Genomic DNA, 21,085 nt, shown 5'->3' with positions numbered 1-21,085 from the left:
GATGGATATTTGGGATAAACCAAATATACGATCACCGCTTCCAATTTTAATGAAATTATTGTATCTAAACTTCAAATCGTTTATAGCAATCTTTCGGTTAATCATAATAATAATTTTAGTCCTAAACTCAGAACATATTGTACATTCAAAAATTCTTTCAGTACAGAAAATTATGTTATTATCGCTAAAAGATCTTCCAGAGCTGCATTCTGTAAATTAAGAATAAGCGCACATAATTTCATGATCGAAAAGGGGCGTCACTTCTCTCCAAAAATTAATCCAGAGAATAGAATTTCTACACTTTGTAATTTAAATAAGGTGGAGGATGAATTTCATTTTGTAATGATATGTCCTTTCTATACCAACCCTCGCCAAGATTTATTATCTACAATACATGAAATGTATGATATAGATGGTATGGCAGACACTGACATTTTCAAACTTACAATGAGTGCAAGTGATTTTGACAGTATTACGCCCAGACTTAGAGATGCAAATTATTGTTTGATGTAAGGCTCTTGCCAACATATGCTAGGGGTACATTACCTGCCCTCCATCAGAACGACAACCCAGATGGGAGTTTTACCATAGCGTTACGTTTGGTGCAATTTTGAGTTGGTATTTTTTGTGGATGTAATATCTTTGGTATGACTATATGTGACACGATCAAGGGAAATGAGTCGGATGTCGCTAATATTGATTTTGAGATATTGGCAAAGAAAGAGTTATAATTCTTTTGTTTTATATTGTTTTTACCGATTGATAAATTGACATAACTTTGCAAAGAAAACTCGTATTAACATGGGATTTTCAGTTTCTGAAAGCTCTAAATGTCCTCCTAAGAAACACGTGTAAAACTCATTTTCAACCAGGGTCGACATGTGACTCATTCCCCTTGATCATGTCACATATATGACCACTTGCAACAGGATTTCTACAAATGTCTTCAATAATCTGAATCAAAGACCTCAGAACTAATAAAAGAGAGTCAAGTCACAAAATCATGAAATATGAGTTAGTTTCTGCTGCAAAGGGTTATCTACACACCCTGTACAAATTTCAAAGTGAAATAATGTGGTAGAGCATTGGAACTGCATGGACAAAACAAACTCATTGTATTGAAACTACATGTACATGACAATCTTCTGTACCATTTATTTCGAAATACACTTAATGTGACTTAACCCCCTTTTAGTTCTGTGGTCTTCAATTGCTAAACCCATTTGATTTGTGACATCATGCATAAATATGCATCTTATCCAACCATAGCCACGAGGTAATATTTTGAAAAGTGACTTTTACAATGCAATTTTCTCATGCATTTTCTTGGTTTTTTGCTCCTGTATTTTGCCTGTATCTCAACTGCCATATTTGGTCTGGTTAGATTAGATTGCATCACATGGTAACTGAAAGTACCCGTATTTTGGGATAGTATAGATATTGTCCTCACAATGCTTTCTGATGGCTTCCTTAACTTATTCTTCTTCAAAAGTAGCGCCATCGAGCAACCCTGTGTTTTTCTTCCCACCTACATGTATCCATCTAGTTATCATCAAGGCCAGCTTGATATTGGCTGTCATCAGTCTTCCATCTCAAAATATCCCATGGGATCCATCACCAACAATGACTGTTAGGGTTTCCACCTGAACAAACAAAAAAATACAATGTGTTATTTTGGAGATGAAAAAACCTGAAAAGCTGTGAGCAAACCAAACACTGGCTCTGGGCAATTTTTTAGTGAATATGAGGGATCAGGGAATAGGCTATAAGGTATAACCATCTGTTTTTGGGGTTTTGGGTTTTTTTTATGCTTTTTTATAATGAAGTATCATCATCCGATTCCGAAAATGTAAAAATAATTTTTTAATATAAATCCGGAAAAAATGGAAAAATTACATTCCTGAAAGTGTGTACTTGTTCTTGTTTTGTGTGTATGCGTTGTGCCTGCCAATATAACGCTTGCTAATCCCTGCACGCAATGCTTTGCAATGCTCAAGCTAACATATGTAAATTATCTTTTTTTTTGGTTTTTAGCGTCAAATGCCAAAGGTACATTAATTTTAGCGCCCATGTGTTAAGCTCAAAACAGGAACGTAATGCAACCTACACAAAATGGTAAAAAAGGCCAAATACACTCAAGGCCAATAAAAATACACTTGCCTCTTCCTGTCTCTTCTTGATTTCATGCAGCACCTCTTCCAACTGTGACTGAAATCTTTGCTGTAAAAAAAGTTTAAGAATCAATATGAAATTAATCTCAATAACATTAAAGCTGATTTATCTGGGTTTCTGAGTAGGGGTGGACATGAACTTCTATGATTATTTGCAGCAGTGCATTAATCAAGATAATGCACATATGTGATTCTGGACATTTAACAAGTTATGCATCAAAATACGAGTTGTAAGATAATAAAAACTGATATTAAACAAGGCGGTTCTCGAACCACGAGTCTCGCCTGCTTTCACAACCGCTTGCTTTTGCAATTACTTTTGGTAGAGGTAAATGAATTTGGCGGTTATCAGCTAGGTACGATTATCTGGCTAATGGTGACTGTACCCACCAAGTTTCATGCCCATGCAACAGTTTTTAATAATTTGACCCCTGGTGGCCCTGAAATGACCTTCCAAAACTTTGGCTCTAAATGTTGACTGTACCCACTGAGTTTCATGCCCATACAACAGATTTTACTCATTTGACCTCAGATGACCCATGATGGCCTCGAAATGACCTTCCAAAAATTGGCTTTAAATGTTGCCTGTACCCACCAAGTTTCATGCCCATACAACAGTTTTACTAATTTGACCTCAGATGACCCTGTTGACCTCGAAATGACCTTCCGAAAATTTGGCTTTAAATGTTGACTGTACCCACCAAGTTTCATGCCCATCTGACAGTTTTTACTAATTTGACCTGAGATGACCCCTGGTGACCTCAAAATGACCTTCCAAAATTTGGCTTTAAATGTTGACTGTACCCACCAAGTTTCATGCTCATCCGACAGTTTTTACTAATTTGACCTCAGATGACCCCTGGTGACCTCGAAATGACCTTCCAAAAATTTGGCTTGAAATGTTGACTGTACCCACCAAGTTTCATGCCCATACGACAGTTTTTATTAATTTGACCTCAGATGACCCCTGGTGACCCCGAAATGACCTTCCAACAATTTAGCTTTTAATGTTGACTGTACCCACCAACTTTCATGCCCATCGGACAGTTTTTACTAATTTGACCTCAGATGACCCCTGGTGACCTTGAAATGACCTTCCAAAAATTGGGCTTGAAATGTTGACTGTACCCACCAACGTTCATGCCCATCAGACAGTTTTTACTAATTTGACCTCAGATGACCCCTGGTGACCTTGAAATGACCTTCCAAAATTTGGCTTGAAATGTTGACTGTACCTACCAAGTTTCATGCCCATATGGCAGTTTTTACTAATTTGACCTCAGATGACCCCTAGAGGACCTCAGTGACCTTGACCCACTAACTAATACAAACCAGTTTTGTCTCGGGTCAAGATGCACCCACCCACCAAGTTTGAGAAACGTGCGACACCTAGTCTCCGAGAAAAACCAAAACTTTAATCAAATTTGTCACACACACACCCCCTCTTGTAAATGCCGCCAAGTGTGGAGGTGTGTGTATATTCCAACTGGGGAGATTCACACACCCACATTCAAACTGGGGAGATTTTTTTACACAAATCTCACAGCAACCGCCATACTGTGGAGGTTGCTCTAATCAGAAAATGACAGGTGGTATACCCCCTCTATGGCCCAAAAACCCCATTTTTGAGCTTATCTTCAACTGTGGAGCTCCACGGTTGTTAGCAGACTCCACAGTGTGAATGTGACAAGACACACACACCTCCACAGTTGGAGGCATTTACAAACGCACCCCCACACGCATGCACGCACACACATACATACGGAAAAGTGATTATATAGTCTCCTGCCTTATCAGGCGAGACAAATCAGGCGAGACAAAAACTGATCAAACATCTGTCTTCAAGTTGTTTATTTTTTGTCATTGATTGAAATTAAATGAAATATTTTCAAAATAACTGTATCAAATAAGCTCTCTGAGGTTTTCTGTATATTATAGCTAAAAGCTGTGACTTTAATGTATGTAAACACTTAATGATGGCATTAGGTAACCGTAATGATAAGGATGACATTGATCATTTGGTTTGTTCCCCTGGAAGAAGGGTTCCCACCAAGGTCACAATGTCAACTGATTGGTGACGTCTGGGAAAAGGTCTATATTAGGCACTCATCATGTGCCAAGTGTATATATTTTTATTGTTGCAAGCTTCAATGAAATAAACATACCTTAAGAAGAACGTTGTCCACTGTTGATATTGAGTGTTCTATATCTCTCTTCTTTTCCTCTAATACAACCAGTTCTCCTCTAAGCTCTACTAATCGCTTGACTAACTCATCTGATATTCAAGAGACACAAGTAAAAAAAACAATGTAGGTTTCAATTTTAGTTTAGTTACTGACAAGTGAATACATGAATTAGCAACAACAAAAAACAGACACTGAAACAATTTCCAGACCAATTCATAAAAGGTTCCAAATTTAAAATCATAAATGGATTCTAAAAGATGTTTCAAGTGAAATCAGGGGATAACCAGGAGGTTCTTGAACCACAAGTCTTGCCTACTTTTGCAATTACATTGGGTAACAAAAGTATAACAAGGGCGGTTCTGGAACCACACAGCTGGACTCTGGGGCTTTCCCAGTTTGTAATAAATAATAAAACAGAGCTAAGGACAGGCAGAAAAACAGCATACTTTTCTTGCAGTGTTTAAAAATTCAGTTTACAAAATACATTAAGAATAAATTATGAATATGATTATTATGATCATTATACCAATAAAGGGTACCAATATTTCATGATGGGATTCATTAACCAATCAGGACCACTTTTCCATTTTTACACAGTAAACATGTGCATCAGTAAAAAGTGTCAGGAACTCTGATGAACAGTATATGCATGGCACTTACAACTGCCTGTGTTTTGTACCCTAAATCAGACAACCTTATTAGTTTGTCCCACTCAGCCTTACTTTCTGGTTCTTTTTCCTCTGGAACATCCTTAGACATATTTGAATCATCATTCTCCTGAATCATCATTGTTGCTGTCCTGGTATCCACAGAATCCTGAGTGTCTTCATCCATGTCCTCAATGTTGATATCAGCTTCCTCGTTATCATCTGAGCTGCTAAGATCATCAAATAGTTGCCTCAGATGATCGCCTTCAGCTACAAATACAAAAATACCAGCACACCTTAAGCACGTAATCGACGGGCCTTATAACATTGCAGATTAATATCAATATATTTTGATTCAAGAGTTGTGATATCTCCTTAGAAGCACGGCAAAGTATCAATTCGGGTCCTATACTTTGTCACTATCTTAAACATGCAAATAATAGACCAGACAAGCAAGCTATATCACTCTTAACATGGGTCTACTTTTTGGCATAGTGGTACAAGCCTAATAATTCCTGCCATTTTGAGATGATCAAACTATATTTAGAACTTGCTGTTTCTTCTTCTTTACAAGTGTTAACTGAAATTATGCTCTTAAACATGCTCATCTGTTAGGGCTCAGTTCATTAATACCAATCTGATTATACATTCAGAAAATGACCTTCAAAAGGCTTGGATGCAAAATATCACACAAGTATGTTTAGATTTTTGTGTGACAAATCCAATAAAATATACTCACTGACTTGAGCTTTCGCCATCCAGGCTGATGGCTTGATCACAAGTGATCTGGTCCACTGCATTTCCCATGTGTTTGGATGCACTCTCACCTCGGGATCAAAGTTTGTTTTAGCGGTGGATCCCGAGGAGTTAGAGTGCATCCAAACACCGCGGGAAATGCAGTGGACCAGATGACTTGTGATCAAGCCATCAGCCTGGATGGCGAAAGCTCAAGTCAGTGAGTATATTTTATTGGATTTGTCACACAAAAATCTAAACATTTTGATCTACAATCCTACCGATGCATCTGTTTACGGGATCACACAAGTAGAGATCAAAGTTTGAGCAATGTCTGTTAAATATTATATAGTTTACTGAATTGTGCCATTGACAACAAGACCATTTTGGATTAGAGTGTGAAACGTGAAACATTTTTCACTCAATTTTCTTGGTTAAAAAGTTGATATGATATCAGATCCAATGATATACCCAAATTCCATATTGACCCACTTTGTTTCATCTGACTTGGGTGAGATTCTGAAGTGAATATGAAACATGCTAAAAGTGTATACGACAAGGTCATGTTCTTGGCCCCCTGAATTCATTCTTTACAACTTTACCTGCATTGACTGCTGGTGTGTTGATACTTGACCCAGCTTTGGTGTCATCTTTATCATCTTTAACATCTTCATCTGCAAGAACCTCCCATCCTGGTGATACTTTGTTTAAGGAAACTAAGACATTTTGTGTACTGTATTATTTACATTCAAATGTTACATATTTAAGGTTGTACCATTTTCTTGCAAATTTATACCACCATCTAAAATATGAGGCTTATTACAGGGTTGACACAGATGATGGTGGCAAGGGTGCACAGATAAATTCTGAAAATGACACTACAGGTGTTGATTGATAATGATATGCACAAAAAAATCCCATTCCTTGCTCATGATGCAGAATGGCACAAGTCCATAGCCAGCTATCTTGGATATGCAACTGAGGGAAAATACAATTATAAAATACATTTAGTTCATCATAAAAATTTCAAATGATTATTCCTTGTTCCTAATATACACACCTTTACTGCACATCCAAGATATAGGCTCCACAACTTATAAGTTCCCCCCTAAATACTTCTTAACATAAATCGAAAAATATTTGACGAAATGCAAACGTGTAAAAAGGTATGGGTAGCCTGATTTGTTTTACACATATGGACCAAATTATAGCATCACACGTCATTGCGTTCAGTCACAATGGTTCATTATGTAAAAAAAAAGAGACAGTTTTAAACAGTGTTAAAAGTTGCATCTGAGTCAATAGGAGTCAGCTCTCAAACAATACAGTAGGCCAGGTCTATTCATATGTTTGTTAAAGAAAACCTGACTGTAACATATGGACCAAATTATAGCATCACACGTCATTGCGTTCAGTCACAATGGTTCATTATGTAAAAAAAAAGAGACAGTTTTAAACAGTGTTAAAAGTTGCATCTGAGTCAATAGGAGTCAGCTCTCAAACAATACAGTAGGCCAGGTCTATTCATATGTTTGTTAAAGAAAACCTGACTGCTATGGACTCGGAAGCAACTTTTAAAACAGCCTCTTTTCTTACACAATTAACCATTGTGAATGAACGCAGTGACGTGTGACGCTATAAATTGGTCTACATGTGTAAAACAAATAGGGCTATACATATATATTTTTACATTTCATAAAATATTTTTTGACTTATTCTAAAAAGTATTAGGGGGGAACTTATAAGTTGTGGACCGTATAGCTGCTCATGCCATGGTGGCCATCTTGTATACACAAGGAAGAGAATATTCCCATTTATGGGCTATGCCCAGGAAGTATTAACAAATATCAGTGACAAGACAATACAACTTTTAAAAAAATCACTTGCTTGTGTTACATCAAATGACAAGGATACGTATTTTAATAGCTGTACTGTCCATTCGTAATAGTCTCTTCACTTCATCTTCAATATCTGTATTCTCTATGTACTGAAAAATAACAATGACAAAAAATATTGGTGACAAGACAATACAACTTTACAAAAATCACTTGCTTGTGTAATTTTGTGTAGATAGCAGAGCCATGTGATTCGCTGTAGGGCGTATTGCTATTGGTTAGTTTTCCGCCTGTACAAAAATAGTTATTTACCTGGTGTTGACACTGTGCCTTGGTCACTGTACAGGGTGTCCCAGAAAAAATTACCGAGTGAATAAAATTGAATGTAAGTCGAGAAATAGACATCAAAATCAAACAATTTAAAATGTAACGCATAGCCTATTTTATTGTGCATCACATACGAAATTTTTATTTGATTCGGTTGACTGGTTGCGAAGAAATTAATGATTACACAATGCGCGCATCAATGCAGTTCATTCCAAGTTTGATCAACAGGCACCTTTATCATACTCGCTCACCGCTTCCTAAAGTGTGTGTATCTCATTAAATTTAGTTCACGTTATATGTTTTATAATTCGACGGTGTTATGTTATTCATGCTTTCACTGCTTTGTCCGAGAAAATTTTGATTTCTGCAATTGGTAGCTTTCCAACTTTGATTCTTTAGGTTGTGCAAATATGTTATATTTTAACGCTCCAAAGAACATTTGAGCCAAGAATGACAATGACCAAGTGCTTACAGATTCACGTGTAATTTTTGATACCATGCGACATTAATGTTGAAGTTTTAAAGTTTGCATTACAATTTCATGGAAATATTTTAAAAACATTAACGCATGTGAGAAAGATTTTTAACCAGAATTTACAGAATTCTGTATGCAATAATTCTTTATGCAACATTTATATCAAAATTAACGAAAAAAGATATTTACAAGAACTGAGCATTATCTTACATGCAAGATTTCATTTTCAATATCGTGCAGATTTTCAAACTTGAACACAACCTAATTAAATGTTTTGCAAGAAAGATTATTTAATAAGAACGAAAAGGATTTTACCAAACAAAATATGAAGCCGATTGACAGTTAACCACTAGTGCGCATTGTGTTGAATGATCTTTCTTTCAAACTTGGAATGAAGTGAATTGACACATGCGTTATGTAAACGCTCATTTCTTCGCAATCAGTCAACCGATTCCAGTAAAATTAGCATATAAGATGCAGAATAAGATGGGCTACACGCTGATTTTTAGATTTTTGGATTTTGATGTCTATTTCTCGACTTACGTCCAAATTCATTTGCCCGGTAATTTTTTCTGGGACACCCTGTATATAGTGCCTTAAGATATTTTCAATGGTGATTGATCAATCATAATTAAATCTTTTGATCGATGCTATCTCTTCATTCTTACCTTTTTCCTTGCTGTTTTCCTGAAGCGTCGCCTTCTAGCATTCTTTAATGGTGGCGTGACTGTTTTTTTAAAAGGGATAAAAACAAAGCAAACACTGTATGTCATCCAGGAGCAATCAACAATGACAAAGGTACAAACCTAATGTTGTTAATGTTATATTAATTCTCAGACACCAGTTGGGTGTGCATACTTCACAGAAGCTCTTATTTCAGCAACTGGTTACTTAGTAAAAACATTACTTAGCACGATTGGTTTTAGAGTCGTGTAGAGGTTATAACTTCATACACATGTGGGATGTACTTGTTGCATAATTAAACATAGTAACAGTCCCTGAATATTTAAAACAATTGTAAACAGTGATAGAGAGAGGAGGAAAAAGAAAACAAAATGAGAATTTTTTTTTTTAAAGGTGAAGTAACAACAACCTCTTTTGAAGTTCAAACCCTGCTATAATAAGTGTGTCTACATAATATGAATCAGAATGCAAGGGTGGGACCAGTATTTGAAAAATGATAAAGCAACCAGGGCACTGAGTGAGACGTTAAAATGGGCTAATTCTCCATCCACCTGCAATGGGTATACTTCCCACCATGATTAATTATACACTAAATAATGTTTTTTAATCTTTTCTTTACCTCAATCTATGGTTTTACTTACTTCCATGATTCCATAAGAACTTTTTGTCTACTTTGTCTGGTTTGTCTGATATCTTTTTGGTTTTTCTTCTTCCTTTTCTGGTGTCTCTGGTTCCTCAGTACTGCAAACTAACATCTATGTGATGGATATGACAAAATTTATAAAAATACGGTCAAACTGACACCATTCAAATAAGCTGACAATGGCTTCAGCTAAGCCCTGTAATGGGAGTATTATTTCATATTGATGGCAAATCTCACTATGTAAAAATGTTTAACCAACATTATAACCAGGTAAAATACTTTTAACCAGTTAAATTACTTTTAACTGGCCTTACAATAGCTTGCAATGCACTGAGTGCAACAATTTCGCCAAAATTTAACACAAGACGCTGCACATTCTCTAACCTGTGTTGGCTTGTGGCGACCTGCAATAATATGTACTCATTGCGGCGGAAGTGATGGTATTTTTGTCCACCGCAATGCATATGATGGATGTGTGAATGCAGCTTAACAAATTTTGGTTATTAGTCACCAGGAGTGCAATAGACAAAATCATCATCTTCTCAAAAGCTGTACACAATTGTAGTTCAAACGCACCATTATGCACATACTAACCAATCATGTGTGAGTTGGATTCACTTCCATGTTACACACACACACACACGCCTTCATCACAGTGTACGCCAAGTTCGCCAACAATCGTCATGTTGTTTGTAGGGCTCCATGTTCATTCAAATGAAAATTTTTACTTCAAGTAACTGTATTTCACATTTCTGGAGTTTGCAATGCAGAGTAACTTACCTGACATATATCAGCAGTTTTCCAGAATGTTTTCTTATCAATAGTTTTGTGAGACTCTAGTGTGCTTGGTAAATCTACAAGCTGAAGGGAAAATGTACATAAAAAATTACAAAATTTATCTATGGTAAATACATGTACCTTTGGTTTATATCATGAGAGATTCAGATAATTTCCATGAGAGTTTCAGATTAGTTACTTATGAATATTTGCAAATGTAAAGATTGTGATCTTACCTTAGCAAAGTAAACTTCTTTGTCAAATTTGACACTACCATGTCTACCATCACCTGTAATACAATCAAATAATCCCAAATATATCAAAACATTTCCTCATTTCTTGTGTATAAACCGACATTCTTCACTCTAAAGTCTTCGGGCATGCCCAATGCATTATCACTGTATGTTTATCATGTTTATGAATTTATATTGTCACTCTATGTTGCTTGATAACATTTTATGCAACTCAAGTTTGACAACCTCACAAGCTGCCCTTGGGTCAAATGAAATTTACAATGTAATTTTAAAATCACTTACTCCTTTTACTCTGTTTAAGCTGTATTTATTCACATTTTATCAACTAAAGAGGTAGATCATCTGATCAATAATGAAAACACACCACAAACATACTATTTATAACATTTGATATACCGTATTCATTCCAATAAGCGCCTAGGGTGCTTACATGTAACAAAGTCATTATGGGTGGGCGCTTATTTTTTTCATGGTTTACCTAATTTTTTCCTAACAGGCGTTTATTAGAGACAAATTTACGTACGTTATAAAAGGGTCCTGGGACGTTCTAGTAGCTTTTCTGATGCAGAAAATATATTGTATGTTTACACAGGACTTCTAATCCCCCAGCTAATACACTGTATCGACGTCTATCCGTCACTTCAACATTAATGGTACCCTTTAGCAATTGAAAATACCCTGGGTGGGCGCTTATTGGGGCATGGGCGCTTATTGGAACGAATACGGTACATCTTGCTTTGCATCAGTATGCACCTAGTACCAAATGAGTCGGTTGATTGAAATCCTACTCAATACAGCCATTAACCAGGAGTCCAGGAGGCTGACAGTTCATAAGGGTAATGTCAGGTTGGTGGTCATCAACAATGGGAGTGATGGTACGTATACCATTATCCCCCACTGCATTGTGGGATTTGTTAATTGCAGTATTCTAACATCTCATCTTTTGCAAATAAATGAAATGCAGCAAGTACAATATTTAGTCTACATTCTTGACAAGCGCATACATACATATGATATGATAGATCTACCACAGTGTTATGCATATGACCTGGGGTAATTCCGAGTCCATTCTCTTGGGGTCTAATCTCTTTGATCACAGCAAAAAGAAGGAGACCGGGGTTTTCTTTAACGCACAAATGGAGCGTATGGATGCGTTCACACACACTTTGCATAGATCTACCCCTTCAAATCCAAAGTCCAACATGTACAAATTCTTAAAAGGTATGTGTTTAAATATTCCATAAGTTGATATAGAATTAGAAATGCCTGATATTTTCATCTGAGGGTGATGGGGTCTACTTCTGACGTGAGCATTGGATCATTTGATATCATAACAAAGACAAAATTTATACAGGGGTATGGGGTGAGACAGTAGTTACTAATGAACAAAATTGTAGAATAAAAAGGGACTTCTAAAATCCACAGAATTACCCCCTGGGCAATGTTAAATACGTATACCCCTTCAGAGGAAAAATTCACATTGAAAGGGTACACAAAATTTAATATACCCCTTCAGCAAAATGCTTAAAGAAAACCCTGAGGATGTTTGACCCACACATATTGAAACTGACTTATTTACCTAGCATGTCAATGGCCAGTTTGTCCTTCAATGTCTGGTTTCCAGATTGGACCAATCTCCTCACATCATCTGAGATGTTCTACAAAAAAGGTACAGCAAACATTGTATCAGTTAGTCTAAATAAGTGTACATAATTAACATGAATATAATTGAATATCTGAGAGGAACAAGGGCCAAACTTCATCAAAACTGTTCTTGAGATTTCAAGAAATAAGTTTTGGAGACGTAATGTTTTCTTCTTCAGGAGACCTTTAATACATGAACATACGTTATTACATTCAAAATGATGATGTTTCCATGACAATGGTACAGCCTACAGGTCTTTAATACGGACCGGAGCTACAGAAATTTGGTAGTAGAAGCATGTAGGCCTAATATGTTAACAAGAAAGATTATTGTAGTGAAAAACAGATTTCATGGATAACAAAATTCCTCTTTAACCCCATGAGTACTACCTGCCGATTGGTCAAAATGAATATTGTGTCCAATTTGAACCAATCAAGGGTATTAAGATTTTCTGCAAATGCAATTTTGACCATAAATGTCTTAAAGTCTACAGTGGGAATTCCAATTGAATGAACACAGCTTTCAATAGCGTGACAATTTTTTGGCGTACACTGCACAATGTACGCCGGCGTGTGCGACTGTGCATGAATAACGCGGAAGTAAATCCAACCATGCCAACACACTTGTGATTGGTTAGTGATTGGCAAGTAGTTTTGTAAACCAATCAGGTTAGACGTACGTTGCTGACGGGGTCCCATTATGAAAAGGCTATCGCGTTCATTGATTGGCTTACAATCGCAATGAATGTTTTCTGCAACCAATCACAAAACGGGTTATATATGGCGCCCATCAGAAATTTTGCACACGTTCATGACGTCACGCTCCAGTGCTATGCAGCTTCGCTTTTCTGCATATGCGAGCGAGTGGTATAAAGTCAGCTTCACAGCTGTGATTTATGAAGCGTATCTGACATTTCTTTGTGAAATTTGCGATTCTCAGCAACCGGATTCCATGAAATTGACAATAATGTAAGTTATTCTGCAGGATCGGTAATAATCGGGTTTTGATTGAGCAAACTTCAATCAAAACTTTAAAATATTGAATTTGAATTTATATCTATTTAAAATCTCAGATGATATAGCTGTCTGAAGTGATATTAAAAGTATGAAGATAATATAGACAGTTGATTTCCTGTCAACTGTGTATACTCTCAGATAATACAGCCGTCTGAGGTGATATTAAATGAGTAATTGTTTAGGTCCTAGCCAAATTATGCTGTTTGGAGAATGGGACAGGTATCAGATGTTGTAGCTGTCTGATACATCTGAAGTAATATACATGTACATGTAAGAACCTCAGATGATATACATGTAGCTGTCTGAGGTGATATTTAATTAAGTATGAAGAACACAGTTGACACTTGATCAACTGTGTAAATGAAAGGAAATAAAAGATTCGGATGGTAAAGATCCAGCTCCGGCAATAGTTGTGTTTGGTCTACTTATTATGTCCATAGGACAATCGGGTTTTGATTGAGCAAACTTCAATCAAAACCAAAATTGTCATTGGCGTAATAAGCCCTGGGTTTGTTGAAAAGGGTTTCATTGTCCTGTAGATCAATAAAAGGTGGAGCCATGCATGTTGTGACATCAGGCCGACACCTGTTGTGCATCCATGCCCTGTGTCGAGTCGCGTGCCTGTAGCCAATCATAGGCAGCGGTTCTGGGGGCGTGGCTGTTTTCTCAGAAATTATTGCCGAGAAAATTCATAAGCTGTTTTGATACCATCCGAAGAGGTCAGGAAAATTTTAAAACCCACCCACCACTCCCTTTATGAAAAATATGATATTAAATGGCATTGTTTCTTTTGCTTTTTACCATTTTGTCCAATATATGAATCAAAATGGAGATACATTGCTGCATTTGAGCAAGTCATTGGGAATGTTTTCACATACTTAATATTTAATTAATGTCAATTCCAAATTAGGCTGTTTGGAAATTGAATTGGGTTGTCCTAATTCCGGAAATGAGTAATGATTAGGTCCAAGCCAAATTATGCTGTTTGGGATTTGAGGTGGGTCGTCTCACTTCAGGACCGTAAATGGCATCAGATGATATAGCTGTCTGATTGCGTAAAAAGGGTATCAGATGATATTGCTGTCTGATACATATATGATTTCAATGATTGATATATATTGCTTTTAAAGAATAAGCCAGATGATATAGCTGTCTGAGGCGCTAATGAATTTGAATTTATATCTATTTAAAATCTCAGATGATATAGCTGTCTGAAGTGATATTAAAAGTATGAAGATAATATACAGTTGATTTCCTGTCAACTGTGTATACTCTCAGATAATACAGCCGTCTGAGGTGATATTAAATGAGTAATTGTTTAGGTCCTAGCCAAATTATGCTGTTTGGAGAATGGGACAGGTATCAGATGTTGTAGCTGTCTGATACATCTGAAGTAATATACATGTAAGAACCTCAGATGATATAGCTGTCTGAGGTGATATTTAATTAAGTATGAAGAACACAGTTGACACTTGATCAACTGTGTAAATGAAAGGAAATAAAAGATTCGGATGGTAAAGATCCAGCTCCGGCAATAGTTGTGTTTGGTCTACTTATTGCGTCCATAGGACAATTAACATTTTTTTATTTTGTGAGTAGTGCAAGTTGAAGTTAGTGAGTTTGTGGTTTCGTAAGTTATGTACAAGACTAAGAGTGTTCTCAGGAAGCTGAAAGTGACAGGCCGTCCTCAAAGAATGTCGACTGTATATGTATGTACATGTACGCGACTGGAAACAATGCAAAGTCTATGAGAATCTGATCAGCAGCGATGCATCCGGGAACTTGATTGCCTGTGGGTTGAACTCCTGGCTGAATAATCAGATACGCCAATCAGAAACTAAAAGAACTCGTTCGTTGTCATTGGCAGACTGTTTGTGTGTATGGAGCGGAACCAAACTGGCTGCTGTGGAGACTCTGCCACTGCCATGACTGCTTCTAATTCTACCGCTATAGCTAAAATAATAACTTCTCGCTCATGAGAGTATGAATGCGTGCACTGCGTAATGTCGCAAGTTTAGTGGAATGCAGTTGTAGCAACTACAAATTTCGAACGTTTGAGGACTTGTTCTCAAGCTGTAGCAGGTTCCATAGGGTGCCTTCAGTGTTAATTGTTTTCATTATAAAGGTCGCAAAATATTAAATTTGACAATAATTAACAACCTGTTTGACCTCTCCATATATTAATGTCATTACTCACCTGTGTTGTCATACCATATTTTGTGGTGAAAAATGATTACAAATGTGTAATTTGCAAACATTTTTGGAGCAACGATTTCTTCGTACTGACTGCTAAGTGTGTGTGTGAATGCACATTAAACACATACAAACACATACACAGCACCTGTTGGAACTCCCGGTCGGAGCCGGGAGTTTCAATTATTGGAACAGAGTGGACCCGAATGACACGATAGTGCGATCGATTTTGCACGCACAGGCAGTGATGCCAACGCCGCGCCTTGGACGCACAATTGGGCTACTTGGCGATCACTTGCCGCTACTCAAAAAAGCATGCCGCTACTTGCCTAAAATTGGGCTACTTTTGCCAGTCTCAGGCCGCGGCAGTAATTTGATGTATTTTCCTTTTAATTTAGCTGATTTATAAAGGTTTTGAGTCTCTGAAGCTCCAAATTGCAATTACAATGGGTTTTGTGATCATTTATTGATCGGTCAGTAACTTCCCAGTAGGTACCGGAAGTTTTAAAGTCAAGTGCTTTTCCGCCCAATTGGGTGTTTTGCGTTCTAAATTCGGGTAAATCCGCCCAAATATCCGGTAATGGGCGCTTATTTTGGAAGCTTAAAAAATTGGGCTACTTGAGAATCCTTTACCTTGGTCCGCGGCCTGGCGAGTCAAGACAATGCGCCGCACCTGTCCTTGATGCTGAAAAGTTTTAGCAACACTGCGCACAGGAAACGCAGCGCTACCCAAAGCGTGTGTGGTAGGCGTTGTACGCTGACGCAATTGTCATTGCGTGCCTATTGAGCTCTCATGATCGAGAAACTATTATTTTAGCTATAGTACGTACGGGAGGTCATGGACATGATGCAGGTCAGTTCCAATAATTGAAACTCCCCGCTCCGACGGGGAGTTCCAACAGGTACTGTGTATGTGTTTAATGTGCATTCACATACACACATAGCCGTCGGTACGAAGAAATCGTTGCTCCAAAAATGATTGAAAATTACACATTTGTAATCATTTTTCACCACAAAATATGATATGAAAACACAGGTGAGCAATGTAATGAATATATGGAGAGGTGAAACAGGTTGTTAATTATTGTCAATATTAATATTTTGCGACATTTAATTAACACTGAAGACACCCTATGGCTATGGCACCTTCTACAACTTTGTTGTTACTACAACTGGGATGAGGTAAGCTTAAATTCATATCACTGATCAATATCATCATCACAATATCGAGACACTTACCGGCGGAACACGTAAAATAAAGTGATTCTCTAGTTCCGGTAAAATCTCCTCCTTCCTCTTCATATTAGAATTCGTATTTTTGGTACTTTTAGACATTCTGAAAGCAGGTAAATGAACAATATTTCTCCCAGCAATTACCCACTTCTCGTCAATATCGTTGTCTATAAACTTTGACCTTCTTTGACCTTTCAGAGATGGATTGTTACAATTTGTGAGTTGTAAACCGCGAGTTACAAATTACTGGTGTGGAGTTAGTTGAATTCCATTGAATTTAAAGGCAAAAAAAAAAAAAAAAAAAAAAAAAAAGATGTTTGCTTGCCCTCAACCGACCGACCCTAATTTTGGAAATCAGAAAAAGGGTTTTTTTTTCCTATTTTCTGTACAAGAATACCGACCCTATTTTTGGAAATTCCTGAAAAAGTTTTTTTTTTCTTTTTAAATTTTTGCATTCTGAAGATGTAAAAAAAAGTATTTTAGAGCTTGTGTTCAACATTTTAGTTGTTTTGTAATGTTAGTTGATTCATTTTGACACAAAAATTGTCTGATTTTTCATATTTTGAGCCTAATACAAAAACAGTAGAGTTTGCTAGCAATTTAAAAAAAAGAAATCCCGACCGACCGACCCAATTGTTAAAATTCATTTGAGGGCAAGCAAACAATTTTTTTTCTTGGCCTTAAAGGAGGATTTCGTGATCCTAGCATCCTCTTTTTATGACATTTTTCAGTAGATATCCACGAAAAAAGCTTATTTCCAAAATGTCAGTTGATTCCGATTTTGCGTTTGCGAGTTATGCATGATTATGTGTAGGCCTATTACACTGCTCCATAGGCAATGTGTTGTAATTTCGTTCGCACCAGAACGAAATTCAAATTTGGCGATATTTTTGCTAAACGAATTAATCTGCAAGAAATATTTGGTACATAAACATTATGTAGCCAGAGGTATCCAGTGGTGTAAAAATCTCAACTTTTTTGGGAAAAGTCGGGGATGAGGCTGTGGATCACGAAATGCCCCTTTAATATATGTACCGTCTTGATTTAAACATGTGCCCCCCCAAAAAAAAAAAAAATTGTCTGATTTTTCATATTTTGAGCCTAATACAAAAACACAGGGTCTGACAAAAACAGTAGAGTTTGCTAGCAATTAAAAAAAAAAAATCCCGACCGACCGACCCAATTGTTAACATTCATTTGAGGGCCAGCAAACAATTTTTTTCTTGGCCTTATACCGGTACCGTCTTGCTTTAAACATGTGCCCCCCCTTTCTGTGAAATTTCTGTAAATGAGTTGACTAAATTCTAATTCTTCAAAAGAATTTTCTCCTTTAATACCAAATCAAACTGTGCTATTTTAGCTCAGAACCGTTTTTCTCGTCTTACATGTAGGCTAGTAGGGCCCGGAGGAGCCAATCTTTCTTTTAATTAACAGTCTATGATCTGTCTAGCACCTTTATTTCTAAACATGTAATAGGCCTACTTTAGCTGGAACTAATTGGCTACAGGCCTAATAAGTGAAATTATTTGTTATTACGCATAGGCCTATAGCCCAATTCATTAGAATGAACATAAAATAGTCAGGGGAGGGGGGTAAAATTTCCGAACGGCCCGCCAAAATTCGCTTGCCCTTCCCCCCCGCTCGGCCTGCCAAAAATCGCTTGCCCCTCCCCCCTTGGCCCTCCAAATAATATTTGCCCCCCCCCCTTGCACATGCCAAATTTTTGGGATCCCAATTTATAAACCTTAAATGGTCTATATACCTGTTGCGAGCGCAGCGAATTGGAAAATTTGCATATTTAAGCGTTTCCGTACTGTTTTCCTAAGCCTTTTTAGAGCGTTTTATTTAAAAGGAAGGCGCCCCATGAATGTGTGCCAAAAATCGCTTGCCCCCCCTCTCGGCTTGCCAAAATTGCTTGCCCCCCTTTTGGCTCGCCAAAATTTCTTGTCCCCCCTCCCCCAATTTTACCCTCCCCAGGGCTCATAATTATTGCACAGCCCCTTATAATGGTCTAGATAAGCCTATATGTTGCGAGCAGGAAAATTTGCATATTAAAGAGTTTCCGTACTGTTTTCCGAGGCCTTATTAGAGCGTTTTATTTAAAACGCGCCCATGAATGTGTGCCAAAAATCGCTTGCCCCCCCCTCGGCTGGCCAAAAATGGATTCCCCCCTCTCACCTGGCTCGCCAAAAATTTCTTGCCCAGCTATAATAGTCCGTATACCTTCCTCGAGTCAAGTAAAATCAAATTTTGATCTTTTCTCAAAAACTGTTAGTTTTTGCAGGAATCTGTTATACTAGATGGATTCCTTGCATCATTTCCTTTCTGAAAATGTAGCTAAATGTGTACTTTTATTAGGGAGTGTTCATTAATACTTTGGTAGGGGGCTGGTCTTCCTCAAATTTTTCGCTCGAAAACTTTTTGACCCCCCCCTCGATGGACCGCTAAACTTTTTGACCCCCCCTCTTTTGACAGACAAAACTTCTTTCTTTCTTTCTTTCTTTCTTCTGTCAAACTTTTAACGAGCCATTGTAGCCATATGCTTTAGGCCAATGTAACCATATTTGGTCACAAGGACCATTGGGTAGGGGCACAAATGTTACATGACCAACTCGAGGTCAAAGGTCATCCAAAGGTCATTATGGCCAAAATGTGATTTTCACTAAAAATGCTTCTTCTTCCACAAATTACATAATACAATGACGTCACTTGCATACCTGCATCGCCTTTAGCCAGTGTCTAAAAGTTGTACAAAGAATTGGGGTCAAAGGTCATTAAGGGGTAAAATCTTACAATTGCATTATCTCGACATCCATAAGGGATATGGGGCTCAAACTCGTTAACAACAAATATCATGACCAGGGGAACATTTTACAGGGGTCAGGTCAAAGGTCAGCAGAGGTCATATTTTAGAAATGCATTTTCTGTACATCTGTAAGGGGTACGGGACTCACACTCTGTGACAACAAACTTGATGACCAGGGGAATCTCTTGGAACACTTTGCAGGGGTCAGGTTAAAGGTTATCTGGGGTCAAATCTTATATTTTCTTTTAATGGACCTCTGTAAGGGGTATGGGGCTCAAACTCAGTGATAACAGATCTCATGACCAGGGGAACATTTTGCAGGGGTCAGGTCAAAGGTCATGCAGAGGTCAAATTTTAGAAATGCATTTTTGGACATCTGCAATGGGTACGAGGCTCAATTTTGATGACAACAAACCTCGTGACCTGTTAAACATTAAGGTTAAAGGTCAGATCAAAAGGTCATTAAAGGGTTACATGCCTGGCGATTGTCTGCGCTCTGTGAGCGCAAATTATCTCTAGTTCTCTTTTCTCTCACTATGTTGTTATTTAATTGTTGGGAGTCATTTTTCTTTTGCTTTAGCTGTGAAGGGACAGCATGTTTTTTACGCTATGCCTGTGAGTCTGTCTGTAAGTCCTTTTATATATTCTGACGGTATTCCCTCAAACTTTGTGGGTATAGGCCTATGCATGTCTTGGTCCGAGCAGAGAAGATGAGAATATCTCATCTTCTCTGGTCCGAGCTAAGGCAAGTTTGTGTTTATAATAGTGTATTACTATGGAAGGAGGTGACCAGTGCCGTAGCCAAGAAAAGTCTTGCCCCCCCCCCCCTGTGGGATGGTGACCGCCCTGACATTTAAAACTTTTTAGTGTTTCTAACCAAATTTACATTATATTTTGCCATTTTAACCTAAAAAGTGACAATTTTTGCCTGCTTCGCACGAATTTATTCTGTACCATATTTCACCAGTTTAGCTTCAATATGGCAAAAACTTCCCGCGCATTTGGTAACATTAATTGATTTTGTCGCCAAAATATGCCCCCTTAAAATCTGTCTTGTCCCCCTTTGCCCCCCCCCCCTCTGAAAAAGTGCTGGCTACTCCACTGGAGGTGACAGGTACGTCACATGCCCATCAAAGTGTGGGGGTGAATGTGGGGATGGGTGTAACACGGTTCTCGAAAGCAATAGGCCTACTGCCATTTAGCGTCAGCAAGTGTTTAGCGTCAGCAGGGCCCGGGTGCTTTGGGAGCTTACGGCGTACCGGAACAAGGGGGTCTTTTGGAGCTGCGAACCAGGCTGCGAACAAGTAAAATGGGGACTTTTATAGCTAGCTGCGAACAGTCAAAATCAATGGTCTTTCTTGGCTTTTTGGTTGAAAATCGCCTGAAAAAAAACCCAGAAATATGAGGAATGAACAATTTTTGGGTCTTTAGAGCTGAAATTATTAAAATCAAGGGTCA

The 21,085-nt window shown here is 37.7% G+C and overlaps 1 protein-coding gene across 1 annotated transcript; it reads right to left on the bottom strand.

Annotated features, from left to right (window-relative positions):
- Positions 1–1,002: 1,002 nt before the first annotated feature.
- On the bottom strand, positions 1,003–16,983 carry LOC140155611 (transcription initiation factor TFIID subunit 7-like). Its single transcript, XM_072178524.1, is given in 13 exon segments — positions 1,003–1,643; positions 2,161–2,220; positions 4,337–4,446; positions 5,080–5,274; positions 6,342–6,431; positions 7,654–7,726; positions 9,045–9,103; positions 9,702–9,764; positions 9,767–9,815; positions 10,484–10,564; positions 10,717–10,769; positions 12,314–12,392; positions 16,828–16,983. Coding segments are annotated over 13 exon segments (1,059 nt in total). The 5' UTR covers positions 16,924–16,983; the 3' UTR covers positions 1,003–1,592.
- Between the last annotated feature and the right edge of the window lie 4,102 nt (positions 16,984–21,085).

This window comes from Amphiura filiformis, chromosome 6 (genome assembly GCF_039555335.1).
Source record: "Amphiura filiformis chromosome 6, Afil_fr2py, whole genome shotgun sequence".
NCBI lineage: Eukaryota > Metazoa > Echinodermata > Ophiuroidea > Amphilepidida > Amphiuridae > Amphiura > Amphiura filiformis.
The sequence above is the reverse complement of the archived record's forward strand: the minus strand, read 5'-3'. Positions and strand labels throughout refer to the sequence as shown.